This window comes from Acinonyx jubatus, chromosome F2 (assembly GCF_027475565.1).
Source record: "Acinonyx jubatus isolate Ajub_Pintada_27869175 chromosome F2, VMU_Ajub_asm_v1.0, whole genome shotgun sequence".
In the NCBI taxonomy this organism is placed as follows: domain Eukaryota; kingdom Metazoa; phylum Chordata; class Mammalia; order Carnivora; family Felidae; genus Acinonyx; species Acinonyx jubatus.
Genome location: NC_069394.1, coordinates 36,521,910 through 36,542,706, shown reverse-complemented (window position 1 = coordinate 36,542,706; position 20,797 = coordinate 36,521,910). Strand labels below are relative to the sequence as shown.

The 20,797-nt window shown below is 47.2% G+C and overlaps 1 protein-coding gene across 1 annotated transcript in view; it reads right to left on the bottom strand.

Annotated features, from left to right (window-relative positions):
• Window positions 1-18,697: 18,697 nt before the first annotated feature.
• ANKRD46 (ankyrin repeat domain 46) overlaps window positions 18,698-20,797 on the bottom strand; it is a 47,463-nt gene continuing 45,363 nt past the window's right edge. Inside the window, exon 5 of the mRNA XM_027064127.2 lies at window positions 18,698-18,905. Within this exon, the coding sequence (XP_026919928.1) occupies window positions 18,809-18,905 (97 nt within the window). The 3' untranslated portion in view covers window positions 18,698-18,808. The remainder of the gene's footprint in view (window positions 18,906-20,797) is intronic.

Sequence of the window (20,797 nt, the reverse complement as noted above, 5' to 3'; positions counted from 1 at the left end):
CCAGACCTGACTGCTGACTAAGCCCCGGATGTTTGTCATCACTGTTCTCTACTGCCCCCCTTTTAGGAATTTCAAAAACGGAGAGGGCGGGAGTTGGTCTGTGGCTATCGTATAAATTTATTTTATACAGATAGATTTCCTCAGCACCTGCTACGCACCAGGAGCATCCATTCATTCATTCAGCTGATTTATTACGGGCTAAGCCAGGTGCTGGACCCTCACCAGCGAGGCATGCAGTGGTCTCCACCTCCGGGATCTTACAGCACCTGGAGGCGCTGGAGGAAGGAGGAGTGCTGCGGGGGGGAAGGGAGGGGGGGGGCCGGGCAGCAGGAAAACTGGTTCGTGTTGTTGAGAATTTCCTGTGAGCCAGACTCTGCTCCGTGCAAGGTGGTCATATCTCTGAATCCTCTCAACAGACTGTCGTTACCTCCATTTTATAACTGGGCAAATTAACATTTGGCAAAGTTAGGCAATCTGCCCCAAGCATCATGGCCAAGTACACACTGGAGCTGGGCTTTGAACTCAGATATCCGACTCCAAATCCTGTGCTTTTATTTGCCGCCTTATACTTCTTGCCTTGCGCTTGTATTATTAGCCCCAAACGTGCAGGGAGCCACTATCAGTCCCACGTAACTGATAGGGAAACTGAGGCTCATAGGGGAAAGTGGCTTGCCCAGGGCCTCTCTGGTTGGAGCAGGGATCTGAGCCCAGGTTTTCTGGTGCCACATCCAGGGCGTGTTACTTCACAGAGCTCCTCTGGGATACAGTCCTGGGGCCGGGAACAAGGACGAGGGAGGTCCCCCTAGAGCCGGTTGGGCCCCATCCCAAGCACTGGTATAACATAGGTTGTGTGGATGGAGACTGTTTTGCTAATGTGTTTAGGGTGGGCATCCAAACATATCTTGAAGCGCTCCAGGAAGCTGGGTAGCTGGAAGGGGATGGCCTGAGGAGTGCAGGTGGGCGCCCAGGGAAGCACCCCACCAGAGAAGGTGACTTCTGATGCTTTCGTGCTCTTCTCTCGCACTTTATGTTCCAGGGCTGGACCCTGTGATTTTCACCATTTCTGTGTGAGAAGAGAGAGGCTGCTGATTCACAGCGAAAGGAAATGGCATCAGTTCTGAAACTTCCTGTTTGTCTGGTATCTGCAAAGATATCTGTGTTATGCAAATATCCTCACTCCTGAAAAACGCAGGCATTTTTCACACACACACACACACACACACACACACACACGCACACGCACACACACATGCACACACACCCTTGACCTGGCCCTGTGTACTGGGTCTCCTCTGTACCTAGTAAATTGAAAAATGATTCCACTAACACGATAGCGGAGGTGCTGGGGGAACCTGCTGTAGGAAATTATGATCATTAAACTAGCAGCGTTTGCATTTGGTCGAATTGCTTAGCAGATGTCTCTTCCAGGTAAGTCCTCGCTCTGGCCCCTAGCCCAGGGCTGGTTTGCTTTCCGCCTGGCGGAGCCTGGGAGTCAGGGATCCCTTATGAGGGAAGCAGATGTGCGGAAAGCAGGCCCCATCCAGGCCTCAGGCTCCCGTCCAGCCCAGGAACGCCATCTCCTCGTGGCTTGGTTTTCCCTAAAGCAGCTCTTGGAATGTGCCACATCCCGCTCCCAACCCCCACGTAAGTGGAGATAATGACGGATGTTGAATATTTTCTGTTGGTTCATTATGATCTTTGTGCAGGTCTTTCTTTCTTTCAAGGTCAGTTCATGTCTGAGCCCAAGGCTGTGGTCTGCTGAGCTGGTCGGTGCTTCCAGAGAGTGTCGACATCTGGCAAGGGCCCGAGACCCGGCCTGCGCCACTGGCTGCTGGCTGCCTCTGCAAACTGAGGAGTTTTTTAAAAAGCTGAATGTAAGCTTCAATTTTAATAGGTGAAAGTGAAAATGACATGTGACTTCCAGAAAATTCTCACAGATTCAAAAGAATTGTTCTTTGTCATGAGTTGAATAGCATTCTTCAAACGGCTGAATGCTTTTCTCATATTCAGAGTTGCCTAAATTAGGGGAAATGGATATAAATTGCTGCAAGACAGAAATCTGGTTAGCCATAAATGAGTTTTTTGTTTTTTTTTTTACCCTTTACTCTCTTCCTGCCCCCATCCAAAAGCCCTCACCTGGGCAGTGGGAGGGTGGCCGTTCCTCCCTCTGTCTAGGAAGGGATGAGACTGAGGTTCCAGCAGGAGGGTCTATCACTTGGCCCAGATTCTAGGCCAGTGACTGCCTCACTTCAAAAGGGAGTGGCCCAGAGGCAGGAGCATGGACTGGTAGAGGTCAAACTGAGTGGATATCTTGGTTCTGCTACTCACCAGCTGTGTGACCTTGAGCAAGTTTCTTAACCTTGCCAATCCTCAGTCTCCTCACCTGTAGAATGAGGTTTTTGTGATGATGACAGGAGACATATGTATATAAAATGGTTGAGCCCAGGACCTGGAGGCCTGAAGGTCAATAAGGGAGGGGTCATGGTGACCACACCAGTCTTCGATAGAGCCTCAGTCACTGCAACAGGTCACATGGGATCTGTCTTTGAAGGAGAGGGTTCCCCAGAGACTGCTCTTGCTTTGGGGATGTCTGTGAGGAAAAGGATGGGAGGAATAGCAAACATTTTTGCGAGAAAGTTTCTCTCCGCCCCTTGAGAGGGGTCCAAGGTCAATTTCTACACTTATCTGTGAACTTGACCTGTTGTCTCTTTGCTGGCTCAGGCTCTAAGGAAATGAGAGATCAGCCTTGTGCTTTTGCAATCCTGCAGTGATGATCTGAGTCTGTAGAGAAATGGAAACAAATGTTCTGATGTATAACCCATGTGAAGCAACTAAAGACAGAGATTGAGCACATGTAGCCACTGAGCACTTACTGGGCTCCTACTGAATGCCTGGTGTAATGTCAGATATGGAGATTTGTCATACTGGAATAATAGCTGGCATGTGTGGAGTCCCTACTGAGCACAAGACACCAGGCTGGGTTCTTTGCAAAGAGCGTTCCATTTAATTCTTCCAGGAACCTCTCAAGTGGGCATGAGTAGCCTCTTTATCAACGAGGCACAGAGAAGTTCCTTGCCCAAGGTCACACAGTAGCGGGTGGGACCGGAACGCACCTTCGGTCTGCTCTCACCACCACCACTCTGTGGGCATGTAAAACGTACCCTTCAGCCTATAGGAATTAAAAAGCCAGCGGATGACACACAACAGCCCCAAATGCCAAAATAAGAATGCAGACGATAAAGAACCCAGAAAAGAAACACAAAGAAGGCGAGGCAGCCAGGGGTGACTTCATGGAGGAGGCAGAGTGGGGATGGGATCAGAGTATGTCTGGTGAATGGGAAGGTGGGGACAGGAGGGCAAGTGGGGGACACTGAGAAGGTGCAAACCTCGAGGAGACCGGACATGGTTTGGTGGCCCATGGGCTCGTCAGGGGCCACTCTTGGTAGCCTTGGAAGTGGGGACAGAGCCCTTGGAGAAGGGTGCTGGACTGGACTTTGGGTGTCTGTCACCTGCTGGGTTCAGGATTCTAGGGAGCCTGACCCTCCTCCTCCTTCCAACTCTATGGATAGGGTTTGACGCGGGTGTCTGCGGGGCCGATCATTATCTGGGGAGCTTCAGAGCTTCTGCTAGTTAATTACTTGCATCTCACCCCTGTGGACACTTTAGTCAGCTGAGCCAGGTAGGTCAGGTTGGAGCAGTGGGTGCTGCAGAGGAGACAGGGGGTGGGAAAGGGCAGGTCTGTTCCCCTCCCATCCCGACGCACCCCAGCAGGGCTTGAGCACAAGTTTCCCAGAGGCGGGGGTGGGCACACCCCTTGCTCTTCGTGTAGCCGGCAAGCTCCAGGCTCCCCAAGGACTCGGCAGGGGTCAAGGCCCAACCGAGCGGGGCCACATCCCTTCCTGGGTGGCACAGCCTTGCAGCCACACTGAGACTCTCTGCAAGCTGCTTCGGGGCTCCAGAGGTCCACGATGGGGCAGAGTTGGAGAGGGGGCCGCTTGACTTGCCTCGTACTCCTTCGTCCTCCCATCTGCCCCAACTCAAGCCGCAGAGACCATGGCTCCAGAGCCCAGGTGTGCAAGTCCAAGTCTTCTCTGCTCCACCTCCCAAGCGGCTCCCCACCGCCCCCTCTCCTCCAGCGCCCCGTCCCCCTGATCTCCCTGCCTCGGCCACTGCAGTGGCCTTCTACCTTGTCCCCCTCCCCTCTTCCACACTCAGTTCTTTCCAAGCCATTCTGCCTCAAATAGCCAGAGGACTAGTGATAAAACATAAATCACCTTCTCTCGTGCTTCATCAGCTTCCTAGTCAGCAGGGCACGAGGGGCCCTCCCCGACTGCCCGGTTCTTGTGCTAGCTTTTCACTCAACACACATTCACTGAAGGCCGATCGCATATATTTGGAGACACTGGTGACAGAGGCCAAACAGACAAAACCCCCGGATCTTGTGGAACAAAGTGTTAAAGTGTTAGTGGAGAAAACAGAGTGAGGCCAGGAACTGGGGAGAGCAGAGGATGGGGGTGGGCATCGGGGAAGGCAGCATTTGAGAAGGTGACATTTGAACAAAGACCTGAAGGAAGCGAGGGAGTGAGTCATGGGGATTGTAGGGGAAAACTTGTTCCTGGCAGAAAGCACAGCAGCTGTGCCCTGAAGTGGGAACACGCCTGGCTGTTTGGGGGTATTTTCAAGGAACACCCTATCACCTGCTGGTCCGCTGGGTTTCTTCTCTAACACAGCTTCTCCGCAATTTGTAATTTATGTGTTCGGGATCATTGTGTGTCCTCTGCAACAAGCTGTCAGCTCTCCAGGATAACGATGTATCTCACTGTCGCCTGAATCGCTGGTGTCTACCACAGGGCTTGGGTGCTTGAAGGCGCTCAGCCGATGTGTGTCAAAGGAGGCAATGTAGCAGACAGCTGGCATACAGCCAAGGGCACGTGTGAGGGGGTCCCTGTGGAGCTTCTGGGAAATGACTGGGGCCACCCCGAAGGGAGTGAAGGTCTACGTAAGGTGGAGGTTGTGTGTGTGACGGGGGTGGGGGTGAGTCATGTGACCTGGGCGTCAGTGCGACCCTACTGTGCATACAGGCCAGTGACCTTTGGGATTCCCAGCTGCTATGCTAGTTCATGGAAGGAAAGAGAAGGGATGCCTCCGTCTTATTAGCTCCCATACCTCATTTTAAGTGGTTCTCTCCCCCCTCTTCCTGCTGTTCATCTCCCCAGGGCTAGGATACAGCCTTCTAACAGAGGAGATGAGACGGACTCTGCTCACAGGTGCGGGTCTCATGCCGACGGCTCTCCCACCTGTGGCCGTGGGGGCCCTTCTTCTGGCTGGTACATTCACATCGCTCCTGCTCTCCCAGCAGGTGGTGTGGAAGACTTGAGAAGCAAATTCTACCTTTAACAAGAATTTCTTGCAGACACTGGAGAGACCCTGATTCCGTTTTACTATGACTGGCTTGCTCTGGTTGTTGGAATGTTAAATACTGATAAAGAGGGGAAGATAAAATCTTGCTGCCCCCCAGGGCCCGGAATTTCCCCATTCTTAAGCCCAGTCTTCCTTGTCTGAGAGAGAGAGAGAGACTGCCAGTAGCCTATTCTAAACCCAATTTCCCCTTCTGCCCTACCAAACGACATAATTTGGAGAGGGGCAGCAACATAGCCAGATAAAAGTCTACATTTCCCTGTGCTCTTGAAACTAGGGATGGCCGATGAGGTATACATGGAAGGAGTTGGATGGGGTTTCCTAAAAGTTCTTTATAGGGAGCTGGGAAATGTGCTCTTGATTCTCCCTTCCCCTGCTTCCTGTCCCTGGAACACTAATAGGATTGCTGGTGCTCCAGCAACCATATTGGGCCACGAGACAACCTTGAATAAGGAAGCCACACTCTAAAACACTCACTCTCCGTCCTTAATAGTGAGAAAGGAGAAAGCAGATCCTGACATCTGGAAACTGGCCTGACACTTTCAGCTAGGCATTAGTCTTGTTTGAAGCTGGCCTAGATGTTTTCTCATGGAACATAAACAATCTCACAGAATGCCATCAGTCAAGGTCACTCTGCAATTGCGACGAGGTGAGTCAAAACAGACTGCCTCATAATTTTATTTAAGCACAGACAAAAACCACCACAAAATACTAAACACCTTCTACTCCTTGCTAATACGAGTGATGGCTGCTTCTTTACCAATTACACGTGTAACTTGTATCTGATCTACCTTCTTTATAGGTAAGAGTTATGAAGATATTCAGCCATAGAATTGTCCCATTTCCTGAGAGCATCCACTCCAGAACAAACGCCTGATTTCTTGGGCTCTCCCTAAATTCCCCTAACCAAAGCCCAAGTCCTGCCAGTCCTATCAAACCCCTTTTTATTTATTTATTTAAAAAAAATTTTTTTTAATGTTTATTTATTTTTGAGACAGAGAGAGACAGAGCATGAACGGGGGAGGGTCAGAGAAAGAGGGAGACACAGAATCGGAAGCAGGCTCCAGGCTCTGAGCCGTCAGCCCAGAGCCCGACGCGGGGCTCAAACTCACGGACCGCGAGATTGTGACCTGAGCTGAGGTCGGACGCTTAACTGACTGAACCACCCCGGCACCCCTCAAACCCCTTTTTAACTGAGACATGGTCCACAGTTACCCAAGGTGTGCAGTCTCCCTCGCTACAGTGAGTATAGGCCAACTTGTTCAATTACAGGTATTTGAATAAGTCACTTGGGGATTGATTATAAGGCAGGCTGTGGTTCAGCGGGTCTGGAACAGACCCCTTTCTGTATTTCGAACAAGTTCCCAGCGATGCTGACACTGTTGGGCACCAGGCCACACTCTGAGTAGCAAGGCAGTCAAGGATGATGGATTCAAATGCCAGAAGTGCCTGAGTTTGACCACAGGGCCCCCATATGAACCCTGGACTGTTTTCTGGAGAAAATATGGCAGGATTTGAATTAACTCACTGCTATATGGTTCCCTATTACCAGCAACCTGACCTACACACATTATCCTCCTCCTTAGACAGATATGTGGTTCTGGCTGCAGGAGCCATTGAGGAAGTCTTGCAGTGCCCACGTATGTGCAGGCCTCAATGAGGCTTGGGCGATTATTGACCAAACTTGCTGCCTTTGAGGTGAGATTATAAGCAACAAGAGAAACCAAGTCATTCCACTTAGTGGACTGGTTGAAAATCCTCCAATAGTCCTATGCTGGTTCCAGGTCCGGCTCTCGGGCTGGAGGACCAGAGATCTGGGAGGTTCTAAACCGTCTTTTCAGCTCAAGTGGTCTGCACCTGGCCCACCTCACCACCACCCCCCCCTCCCCCAGCTCCATTTCTCACCATCCCACACCTGCCAGCACCTGGATGTCTCATGCTTCCTTGCCTTCACTGTTCCTCATGCAGAGGATGCCTTTCCCACGCTCCTTCACCTGGCTAACTGCTAAATCCTACTCGGCTCAGCCTCCCTGTCCCTAAGACTGGCTGAGTGCCCCTACTCTGGACTCCCAGGGAACACCGCCTTCCTCTACCCTGCTGCTTCTCAGCTTACAAGCATTTATTTATTTTATGTTCACCTCCCCATTATCCATTAGCTCCTAGAGGATGGGAACCATGTTGTATTTATTTTTGTAGCCCCTGACACAGTCCCCAACACTCAGTAAATATGAAACTGAACTGAGCCTCCAATCCTCCGCAGCCTGCCCCTTAACTGTAACCAGCTGGAGGAAGGTTATAACACAAGAGTGAAAGAAACCTTGTGCTAACGTTTCCCATTTTAGGTGATGTGACATTGGGGGTTCCCAGGAGCTTTAGGTGTGAAGCTGTAGGTCATACCCACTCGGAAACTTGGCCCCCAAGAAGAGAAAGGTAGGCTTCTGAAACACCACAGAGGCATGAATTAGTGTTTAGTAAGTGACTATTAAATTGAAAGTTAGGGCTCTCAAACTTGAATGGGTCTACAAATCACCCGAATAGCAAATGCATTTTAGCTCCCAGGTGAGTCCTGCGTATTGAGGTCTGCAGCATTGGTATCATCTCGCAACTGCTCAGAAATACAGATTTCCTGGAGCCCACCCCAGATCTACTGATGCAGACTCCCTAGGGGTCCGACCCAGGCATCAGTATAAAACTCCGGGTGATGAAGGCCAGATTCCCGGAAATGGTAGAAGCATGGTTAATTACAGTAACAGCTCCCTCCTAGACAAGAGGGCTCACCTGGTTCTAGGTGAGTTACTTGCTTTCCAGTCTCATGACTGGACCTTTGAGTAGGGAAGCAGTTGAAAACAGAGACCATGAAAAACCACAGTGAGAGAGAAATGCTAATGACATTACCTGACTGCTGCTGCTGCTGCTGCTGCTGCTGGCTGCTGCTGCTGCTGCTGCTGACAGTGAGGCACCAGGGCTAAACCCAAGGAAATGTGTACTGGGGAAACATTTGTAAGGAAATATGCTAAAATCCTCATGGTAGGTGCATTAGGAATAATATCCCCCTTTTCTCTAATTAAAAAACAAGAAGTTCTTGTTTAACAGGAAGATACATGGATTCTGTTTTAAAAATACATTCTCATTTATGCTGTAGGGGACAAAAGGGGCTGTCCCCCTTTGGGGAACCATGGGATGGTTCCCACAGTAGCCCTGTGGCACCTGCGAAAAACCAGAGCTTAAGCCTTTCTCAAACAGTGTTGGGTGAGAGGCCGGGGTTGTGTCGGGGTCGGTGGTTGTGTCCCCGGCAGGCATGTGAGGGAGAGATGCCATGAGGATATTTGTTGAAACAATTTTAGTGCAAGAGATAAAAACCACAAACTGGACCGAGCCAAAATAAATGGGAGAAGAGAGAGAAAAAGGCAGGAGGAGGAAGACGAGGAGGAGGAGAGGGAGAGAAGGAAAAAAGAAATTTGCTTGGTCTGTAACTGACAAGACCAGCTGGAGCCAAGCGCTCCGAGGATTCAGGCAGGACTCTGTCTGCCCCTTAGCTTTCCTGCCCTCGGCATCAGCTCCGTCGTCGGGCAGGCTCCTCCCTGGCCCCCAGTCTAGCAGTGCTTGCCAAAGTCGACTCCGACTGGCTCAGCCTGTGTCCATTCCTGCAGGCAGAGAAATGTGCCGCTGTGCTGAGCCAGGCCTGGGCCCGTGGAAGCACATGAACAGACGGGGAAGAGCTGCTGCCCCAAAGGAAAAGCCTTGTGCTGCCCTCACAAGAAGGAGATGCTGGGCAGGAAGAACATTATCACATCTGCTTCGACCAATGGGGTTATCGGTTCTTTTGAGCTCACCCTGAGGTCTGTTCTGGGCAGTTTTCAGACTTGTGCAGAGGGTTTGGATAAGGCCTCGAGTGGCTGCAGGCTTCCACAGAGAAGAGCTGCCTTTGGGGTGGTGGGGGACAGGGAGATTCTTACTCACCAAGGTTAACACTGTGCATACTGTTATCCGGAGGAAGCGGGAATTTCCACACGGTAAGTTCCCTTCCTTGTACAATGAATTACTATCTTGATGAGAAACCCGTGGGCAGCTGGTTGAGAAGACAGCAGTATTCTCTGAATGAGAGGGAATTTACCACCTTCTTTTATGGTGGCCGTTCTTTTGGTGTCACAGCAGGGTATGGATTGATTCATCTACAAATATATACATCTATATAGACACCATACTGCTAGCCTCTGCAAAATACATGCCTGGAGATCATTTCTGCCACCCAGAATAGGTCACCTCTGTCACCACTCCTCTGTCCACCACCCCCACACCCTGCGGGCCCAGGCATGTGGGCCTGGGGTTCCCCAGTTGGAGGCCAGATGAGAGTCTCCCTGTGTAGGGATTGGGGTGGGGGTGGGGAAGTGGGGCTGATAAGCTGGCTGGCAGTGGCCCAAGTCCCTTCCAGGGCCTGTCGCGGGCCTCTCTGTCCTGGGCTGTCTCTTCCACCACTGAGTTTCTGACCTGAACCTCCAAAGTCCTTCATATCTCATCCCCGCTGCCCTGGGGTGCACAGACTTGGCTCTCCTTGGAGCTCCTTGCCAGGGCTCAGAGCCTTGGTTGTTGTCCTCAGAGCTCTGTCCTCCCAATGAGGGGACAGAAGAAACAGAGCCCACTGTTCTGGATTCTGAGTTGGAGCCAAGCAGCTCCATCTGCTTCTTCCTTCCCCTAGAACCCTCCCCTCAGCCACTGTCAGCTCCCACAGTCCCCGCCAGACGGCCCCGGCTACACAGTTCCTCATGACAGATGTCTGGCTCCTTCCTACCCAAGGAAAACACGGGCTCTTCCCCAGCTCTGGAATCCCCGTCCTGTCTGGGATCCTGTGGACTGAGGAAGGAGAAGGCGGGAAGGTGAGGGCTGGGGAGAGGGGCCATCCTTCCGTAAGCACTGAGGGGTTTGCTGGATGACCGGATCTAATGCCGGGCCATCTATGAAAACTCTGCCCGGACCTCTACAGGTCCTCTGACTTCCAATGGGGCCTAAAGAAACTGAATAATGGGTAAAAGTGACGTTTAAAATGACACAAGAAAAGGCCTGGTGGGGACTCTAATAATGAAAAATTTGTTAACACTTGCTGAAAAAAATGAAAGAAACTCTCACAATATTTGGCTCCACCAACATACAAATGTGCTGTTATTTCCCCATCGTTTAAAAAGAAGGTTTTTGGAGCGCCTGGGTGGCTCAGTTGGTTGAGCATCTGACTCATGATTTCAGCTCAGGTCATGATCCCAGGACCGTGGGATCAAGCCCCGTGTTGGGCTCTGGGCTGAACATGGAGCCTGATTGAGATTCTCTCCTCCCTCTGCCTTTCTCCCCCTCTTGTGCTCTCTCTCTCTCTTTCTAAAATAAACAAAAAATTAAAATATAAAGAAAGCTTTCTCTGTAAAAATGATTCAACCAAGTAAATAAAGAAGGGGAAATCTGCCCTAGAGAAGACTTCCAAGTAATACATGTGATGCCATCCCCTCCAGGAGCTGGAACTTAAATCCCCTTTCCCTGAGGGTGGGCTGGACTCAGTGACTGGCTTCCAGAAAGTAGAGCATGGAAAGGGAAAAAGAGTAACTTTATAGGGAAGACACCTGACAGACACCATGTTAACCAAGTGATGAGGGTAACATTACCAGTGATAAGCCATGTTGCTGTCATGTGCCCCTGATGTGATCTAATGTGAAGGGCACTTCACCTCTGGGGTGTTCTTCCTCCAAATCCTATCACCCCAGCTGAATCGTAACAAAAGCTCAGATAAACTCATATTGATGGACATTCCATGAAATATCTGACCAGTACTCTTCAAAACTGAAAAGGCATTAAAAACAAGGAAAGATGGAGAGAGGGCCACAGACTGGAGAGACTGAGGCCTGACCCAACGTGGCCTCCTGGGCCAGAGAAAGGCCATGAGTGAGAAAACTGGTAAAATACGGTTAGAGACTGTAGAGGGGCTACTTGTATAATGTCAACGTCAGTCTCTTCGTTGTGACAAATATACTATGGTGCTATAAGAAGGTAACATTGGGTAAAGCTGGGCAAAGGATGCACCAGAGTTCTCTGTTCTGTCTTTGAGACTTGTCTGGGAATCTAAAGCTATTCTGAAATCAAGTCTATCCACTCAACCCCCGTAAAAAAAAAAAAAAAAAAAAAAAAAAATCTTCATCTACAATTTAAAGACTGACAATATCAAGTGTTGGTAAATCTGTGAAGCAACTGGAACTCATACATCGCTGGTGAGGGTGTAAAATTACATTTTAGAAAACATTTTGGTAGTTTCTTATAAAATTGAACATACATTACTATATGACCCAGTAATTCTACTCCTAGAAATTTACTCAAGTGAAATTTATGTCCAAAGACTTGTGTACAAATGTTCATGGCATCTTTAATCATAATAGCCCCAAACTAGAAACAACTTAAATGTCTGACAACAAGTGGATGAGTAGTCAAATTGTGGTATAGCTGTACGACAGGATACTACTCGGTGATATAAAGGAAGGAACTATGATACATGCAGGGCAAAAGAAGCCAGGCATAAGAGTACATCCTGTATGATTCAATTTGTATAAAATTCTAGAAAAGGCGAAACAAAGCTCAGTGATAAAAAGCAGAACAGTGGTTGCCTGGGGCTGGGTTTGGGAGGAGGGGGTGGGAGAGATTGACCATAAAGGGGCACAAGGGAATTTCTGGGGTGACGGAAGTGTTATATATCTTGATTGTTGTGATTACATGGGTGTATACATTTGTCAAAACTCATTTAACTGCATGCTTCAAATTTAAATTATTCCTCAATAAAGTTGATTTTTTAAAAAAGCTTCCTCTTGCTCCCACTCACCCTGCCAGCAACTGTTTTGCAAGGCTCCTGAAGGAGTTGTCTATACTTACTGTCTGCAGTTCTGCCCCAGATTCTCTTACATCCACATCAGTCAGGCTTTCGTTCCCCTGGCGCATGGAACTGCTCTCCTCAGGACTAAAGTGACCTCCATGTTGTTGTTGTTAGACCCAATGGTCAGTTCTCATCTCTCACATCTGACCTGACCTGCCAGAACATCCCATACAGTTCACATTTTTTTCCTTGAATCTCTCTCTTCCTCTGGTTTCCGGGGCACAGTAGTCTCCTGGTTTTCCTTCCATCTCTGATTACTCTTCCCCAGTGTCTTTCTTTGGTTCTCCCCATCTTCCCAACCATCTACTGTTGGAGGGCCTTGGGATGCTCTTCCTGTATGCGCTCAGATGATTTGATTTCATTGCATCTTAGGGCTTTAAATTCTATCCATATGCTGAGAATTCCCAAATCTGTACCTCAAGCCCAGGCCTCATTCCCAAATTCTAGCCTCATAATTCCAACTGCCTACTTGACCTTTCTATTTGGATGTCAAACAGACCTCTTACAGTAAACATGTTTAAAATTGAACCCCCTGGGGTGCCTGAGTGGCTCAGTCGGTTAAGTGTCCGACTTCGGCTCAGGTCATGATCTCATGGTTCGTGAGTTCGAGCCCCGCGTTGGGCTCTGTGCTGATGGCTCAGAGCCTAGAGCCTGCTTTGGATTCTGTCTCCCTCTCTTTCCCTGCCCCACTCCTGTTGGCACTCTGTCTCTGTCTCTCAAAAATGAATAAACATAAAAAAAAAAAAAAAACTGAACCCTTGATCTCCCATAAACCTGCCCACCTGCAGCCTCTTCTATCTCCGCAGATGGTCCTGACATCTCACCGTTTATGCAAACCAAAAACCTAGGAGTCATACTGGACTATTCTTTTTCTCCTACTCCATTGGCTTTGCCTTGAAAATACATCCATAAGGCATGTATTCTTTGTCATTTTCACTACTACAGCCTTGGTCCAACCATCATCATCTTGTTGGAAATAAACTAACTGGTCCTCCTACTTCCACTCTTGCCTTCCTACACTCTGTTCTCAACACAGCAACTAGAGTGACCTTGTTAAAATTCAAGTCAGATCACATCAAAGTTCTGCAGTGATTCCCTCTCAGAATAAAAGCAATGTCCTTGCAATGGCCTTGAAGGCCCTACATGATCTAGCCCCCCATCACCTTACCTCTGTGATTTCATCTCTTAATATTCTCCCCTTGCTCGTTCCTCTCCAGACACACTGGTATCTTTGCTATTTCTCAAACACACCAGGCATATGCGTGCACACCTGAGGGTCTTTGCTCTAGCTGTCCTATCAGGATGCTCTCCTGGCCAACTTTCTCACCTCCTTCAACTCTTAGCATACAGATGTGCTACTGACCTACTCTCTTTAATACTGCAGCTTGACCCGCCATCAGCACTTATTCCCTTACCTTGCTCTATTTTTCCTTTGTTTCCATAGCACTTACTTTCTAATGGGCTCCTGCACTGATTTGGTCATACCCTATGATCTCAAACAGATGCGGGCCTCTGATTTGCTGGGTTACAGCTGTGTTCTCGGAGCCACTGCCCTCTTCCCAGGACAGATGACACTTGTCTATAACTGCATCATCCAGCACAGAAGCTGCTACTGTGGCTTGAAATGTGGCCAGTCCAAAATAAGGTAGTACCAAAAAGAATATACAATATCTCAATAATTTTTAATATCGACTCCACGTTACTATTTTGGATATATTGGGTTAAATAAAATATACTATTAAAATTAAGTTCAACTACTTCTTACTGCTTTTTAAAAATGTGGCAACTAGATAATTTAAAATTACTCAGTTGGTTTGTATTCTATTTTATTGGGCAACACTGATCTATGAGGAAAAATTACACGTATCTAGAAATCAAATCCCAGGAGCTTGAAAATCCACATTTCCTAAATGTGAACTGATGGTTTTTTAATTTCAAGTTCTACTGAGATACAGCCAAATTCCATTAAGACAAATTCCCCTTCAGGATTTGACTAATTGGGTTAATGGGGACATTTGAAGAAGCTTTGGCTTTGTTTTTATTCCTCTATCATTTGGTGATGCTGTGGCCGGGAGGCTGAAAGCCCCCACAAAGGACATATGCAGTCTCCTCCTGAGATTCCTCTGACATTGAACTTGCACCTGCTCTCCTTTCAAGAGCATGAACTAAGGTTTTCCTTTCAAGCTCTCCTTTCAAGAGCATGAACCTGAGGCCTGGTGGGTCACTGAGGCTAACAGGGTGGAGGTGGGAGCCAGGAGGTGCCTGCCAGGCATGGGACAGTGCCCATGCCACGATGGCCCAGCTCAGACCTGCAGATGGGGCAGCTGGTGGGCTGAGATACTTGGGGCAGACCTGTGTGGGCTGGCAACCAAGCCATAAGCCAAAGGGAAGGGCTTCCTCTTCTCAGGACTAAATGCAAGGGGCTTGTCTCTAGCAACCAATCTGTGGATGGAAATCAAAGGCTGTAGTGAGTTGCAAGAAAAACCAACTCCCATGGCCTGGAAACACCATGAACTTCTCGGAGGCCAGGCCCCAAGAGAAGGGTGCTGCAAAGCTGGGGGCAGGGGAACAGACAATATAGAATGAGAGGCTCAGTGACCTAGGGACCTGGCACCAGGAAGACACAATGATGGAAGGAAGGGCTAGGTTAGGGAAACTTTCTCTGATCTCCCGAAATTCTATAATCTCGCCATATTGTTTTTATATTCTTGAAGCAGGGAGGGGGAAAGGGAGGCAGAGCACTTGAAAACTTGCCCCTGGTTCTAAGCTCTCTGCCTCTGGTCTTTCCTGGCAGTGGTGACTCCTTCCTGACTCAGGGCTGAGGATCTGGACTAGGAATTATACTCTTAAATTTCTCATGAAAAGCAAAATAGAATTTCATCTTCTGTTTTCTCCCCTTTCTCACTGTGCCAACTGTAGGAAAAAAAAGAAAAGAATATGCAAAGTGAAAAGGATTCACAAGAGATTGCAAGGCTAGAAAGTGAATAAGAAATGAAAACAACAAAACAAAATGTTATTTTTAATTTGCTTTCAGAACTCAGAAATGCAGGTCAATCATTTAGGACAGGGGAGGTGGACGCAACTGTGCCAGATGCTCCAGGGATGAACTGGGCAGGAGGTAATTGCAGATGAGAACCAGGGAAAATCTGTCCCCAGCCACCTTGCCACTGGGGAACGGAGCATCTCCTCAGCGGACAGAGGAATTGCTCTCAGTCTTGCCAGAAGCCCCGGAGAAGCAGGACTGCTGGTGGCAGTGGGTGGAGGTGAAGGGCTTGGCCTCTCCAGAGGGCTCTGCTTCCATCCCAAAGCCATTGTCTGCCTGTGAATGTGCTTTCATCAGCTGCAAACCGTATTTATGGCTTCTCGGAATTTTCCGAATGAAGTAATTTTTTTTCCCCAGACCATTTTTCTTCACAACTGAAATCAGATCCCCGCATTCCATGGAGACAAACAAAACACCATGACATCACCGCCGGGGAGCTGTCATTTTAGACACCATCGCAGCCTTTTGTTCAAGATCAAATAGATGTGCTTTGCCTAGTGGAGGTCACATCCTGCTCCGGCAGAGGGGATGGTCCTCTGGTTTCAGCTTGAGGAACTGCGAGGGCAGCGGGTACGCTGGGCAGACTGCGGGGTGGGACTGGACAGGAAGGGCCCAGTGGTGAGGTCTCTCTGCTTCTTCTCCAACTGCAGAGCTTCAGGATGCCGCTCCATGACACCAGTCATGATGGGGACAGCCCCAGGTGTCAGTGACACTGATGTCTGTGTCTCTCCTTTCTTGGCCTCTGATGCTGAGGCGACAGCAGCCAGGTGCAGAGAGCACTGACCGGGGGAGGTTAGATGGTTTGGGCTCAACTTCTGTCTCGCCTTGCAAAGCTCCCAGGCCTGTTTCCTCGGCTGTAGAAGTGGGGAGGGTAAAAATTCCCCATTCTGCTACCCTACAGAGATGCACTGGGAGCAAATAAGAGACCAAATGTCTGGACCTGGCAAGCACAGGCCCTGCTTCTCCAGTTCTTGCCCTTACATCTCTCAACACCCAGAGGAAAGTGCTCTGTAGCTCCTCAAATGTCCTGGGCTGCCGGCAGGGAAGATTTAGGGGAGACTGGTAGAGACTGGTCAACATCCTCTTGAGCTAACAATTAAGGTGTTATTTAAAGAAAGCTCAAAAAAGAGTGCAAGCCATCCAGTCATCTGGGAACCCAATCAACCAGCGCCTGAGGGTCTGACCAATTACAAGAAACCAGAAGTTTACCTTTCTGCAAATAAATGCTTCCTAAAGTGCAGGGTGGGGGGCTGGCACAGTTCTAGGTAGTGGTTGGCCTAAAGGGAAAGAAATCATGTAAATATGGTAATAATTGAGAGCTATCAGAGCCTGCATCCAGTATTTTACATACTTTATCTCATTTGAGCCTCTGGTTCGTGTTACTATTTTCATGTAACAGACGGCGAAGCTGAGGCTAAGGAAGAAGGGTAGGTTAACCTGCCCAAGGCCCCTCCACTGTAACTGGAGGCTGGGGATCCAAAGCCAGGTCCGACTCCAAGGCCCATGTGCTTAACCACTAAGCCACTCTGCCTCCCAATCACAAATAGAAGGTGTCTGTGAAAAGGCGTGCCTTGCTTGTTTTCACGTAAACCTGGTAAATAGCGAGGTAGAGAGACCAAGTTGTGGGTTTGTGTGTGTTTCCTGTGGAGCGCTCAATGTAGGGCATCTTGTCTCATCCCTTTATACCCATTCTTGCAACTCAGAAGCACCAGAAGCAAGACTGTTACATCTTATTTTATCAAAATTAAATTAGTAAGAAACGTTATACATCCAAACACATTTTAAAGGGCTGACATTTGCCATAAGGTGGTCATCTATATTTATTCCACAACTGGAAATGTTATTTGAGCAGCTGTAAGCCAGCGAACCAAAGTTAGGCCACGGTCTTAGTAATTAGGGCTCTATTAACGACGACAAAGAATCTCAATCAGCAGGAGAAAAGGGCCTTAGGCATCTATCTCTGGAATTGAAATAATTTCTAAGAAGAATAAGCCTTTTGATTTAATAGCAGCCGTACTGCCTTTTGATTAAATAGAAGTTGTATTCTGAGTAGGGTCAAATGTTTAGTCTGTCCAAAGAGAATCATAGTGTAGGATGGGAGCTCCAGGCCCCTTCTATTTATAGCATTCTTTGAGTCAGGACCAAAAGAACAAGAACTCCTTGCTTTTCAAGTCTCTCTCTCTCTTCCAATTGTAGCTCAAGACAAGGGCAGGGCAGGCCTTGCAAAGGTGAAGGGTTTGCCAAAGGGGAAATGAGATAGTGCAGAGCTCCTCTGTGTTGGGGCCTGGGGCTGCCACTTTCCAGAATGGGAATTCTAGTATGGCTGAAGGTTTAATTAAGGATCTAGTGCATTCCCATTTCATGTGACCAACACGTACTTACTGAAGATCATAAGAAGTAATGGTGGGTTTCTAAGCCCAGCCATTCAAATATTTTTGTAATCAGGCAAGATGATGTCACTACATCTCTGGGGATCTGACACTGTCAACATAATCTAAGATACAAAAATCATGAGAAAAATATCATGCTTCTCCAACAGAAAAAAAAACTCAACCAGAAAGAAAATACAGGCTTCCATAACTTTCATTTACTCTGTGATATTCAAGAGTAGCTCCATTAGAAGAACCCTTTTGAAAGAATATAGTCAATGTGGCTACCCACATCCAGATCTTTTTTCATGGAACTCAATGGAAATCACCCTCTTCAGTCTTACACAGTATGCGTTTCACACTTTAAAACTTCACAATTGGTTTAAAAGGTACACTTCCCTTCTCAATGTAAACCTGAGATTGGGCAGTCCAGCTGTCATGAGCTTGAACATTTTCCTTCTCCCTGTCACTAGAGAGGTCTCTGGGCTCTCTATTCATGGTCAAGAAGCTCCATTATTAAGAAGGGGCAGCAAGAGCTAATGAGATGATGCCTGGAAGGTTCTATGGGTTCTTCTAGAGCTGCAGCTATGAAAAATCATGGACAGGGGTCTTAATTAATAAAGCAGTTATTAAAGCTTCCTCAGTAAATCAGAAATTGTGTGATAATGCGTAGATCATTTGCACATAAAAAGCTAGAGTTCAGTTAATAAACCACGTAATTTACTCTGTCAAGAGAAGAGGAGAACTTACACTGAATCCCTATAAAGTACTGAGTACTTTCAGATGTGGTGACTATGAGAAGCACCATGTTCTAATGGCTACGCACTAAACTGGAAGAATCAGACTCTTGATATGGTCTACTCCATGACCTTAGGAAACGGACCAAATTTTTTAAGCCTTGTATTCTTTATGGGAATAACAACACTATCAAAATTTATAGGGTCAGGCACACACACACGCAGGCACACAGCACACAAATAAATAAGTTTTATTCATTGTTAAGTCTGTGAGGTAGGTATTAATTGTTTTACAGATGAAGACAGAGGTTTAGAAAGCTTACGTTATTTGACCAAGGTCAGTCTACACTAATGATAGCTGGGATCTATCACCTCCCAAGTCTGCATGTTTTTCAGTATAACCACAGCCTCCACTGTCTGATCCAGAACTGGAATAAAAGCTAAAATAAAAGATGAATGTGGACAGTTTAATAAGGTGAAATACAGAACTGACACCTGATTAAATATGTCTCCCTTCCCCCAAGTCAGGGGCCCTACTAAACTACAGGAGAATCAAAGCCTGAACTTTATAAGAGTAAGAATTTGGGGATCCCTACATTTTATTTTCTCCTAAACTTGAGTCACAGGCTTAAAAGAACAGCCTGTACTGATGGAATGGTGCTAACTAGGACTATCCAAAGTAAGTTATAGCTTTTTGCCAGCTTTCTGTGCCAGTGACCTAGAAACTATTCCAAAACCTATTTTTGTTTCTTAGGGGCTGAAATTTCAGTGAAATAGCCCAGCCAACTCTGACCCAGAGTCTTCAAATTTAGAAATTAATCCCCCAAAGAAAGGGAATATTAATTTTTATTGTGACAGAGAATAACCTTCTCGTAGCCCAATTATATGAAGAAATAACTAACTCTGTAAGGCCACACTTCTAAATACCTGCAATTTATAGCATGAAGTTGCAAGAGAATTAGGCTGGCAATTATTCTGTAACCTCCAAAAAGGTTTTCTGGCGTATGGACGCATACAAAAATGCACAAGGACTCTGTGGAGATAACACTACACACCATGCAATTTTAAAGGCACATTAAAGAATACTGTAAAAAAGAGAAACAACAGAAACTTGCTTAACTACGTTTACTCATAAAATAATATATGCACACGTTAACTTGTAATGATTCCTACAACACCAACAAAAATTTAGCCATCTATTATTTTTTTTATCTCAAGAGTAGACTAACTACTGTACATCTCAAGTTGGAACTACCCTAAATCAGAGCTTATTATGAAATTGACCCTTAGACGAATTTGGACATGAAACAATAACCCAGATTAAAACGAAGACAGAACCTTTAGGGAAAAAAGGGAGCAAGAAGGATCTACTGAGCACCCCTAAATGAGGGATTGATTCCTAAGCAGATACAATGACAGTTTTATTCTGAGTGTGGGTTATTCTATCTTCACTCATTTCTCACTGCCTTTTTAGAACTACTTCAAAGACGTGGGAAAGGACACCTGGGAACACCTACCGAGGCGCGCACTTAACACCCACAGACAGCTCTGCCACACTAGAGAACTAAGCACTTGTGTGCCCTATGAAGCACCGGCAAGCAGGGCATTTTAGAACTCCAGGGCTGACATTTACAAACAGTCCTGCCACCATCAACCCCCTCACTTTAATTAAAAGTATACAGCAGACAACAGGACTGAAGAAATCATTGGTCTCATAAGAAAAAGTACTGCGACTGACCAGTGAAAAAGTGCTGCAGAAACTCGGGGGCCTTCTGCCTAGCTTGCTTGCAGCGTCTCCACGGTATGAGGTGCTTTACAGAGAAAATGCATTATTCAAAGTGGATTTTTTTTTTCTTTTTGAGAAGTGAAAGATTTCTCAAAGTGTTTATCAAGAGAAGATGATAGGTTTATGGTGATTCTCCCATAAACAAATAGAGTGGGGTTACAGGAAAATACATTCTTGGCTTGTGACATTATCGGTATACTGATCAGATCAGTATTTTGGTTATCTATTTAAAGTACACAGAACACAATGGCAAGAAAGTTTATATTTATGTGTTTAACACTAGATACTTGTGTTTTTAAATCATATTTACAATAGCCTATGGGGAGGCTGGAAGATGTGGATAAGGGAAAGTGTGATAAGAGTAACACATTATATCTGGATTCACATGAACAGTTCTGCCCCTTTCTTACTTGTGGGACCAGTCATTCAGTCCCTCTTGGTTCTCTTCCCCTCCCTAGATGACTCCTAATGTCCCTTCATCTTTAAAATTCTGTGACTATAGTAACTTGTTAATGTTCAATTTTCAGGCTTCACTCAAATGATTCA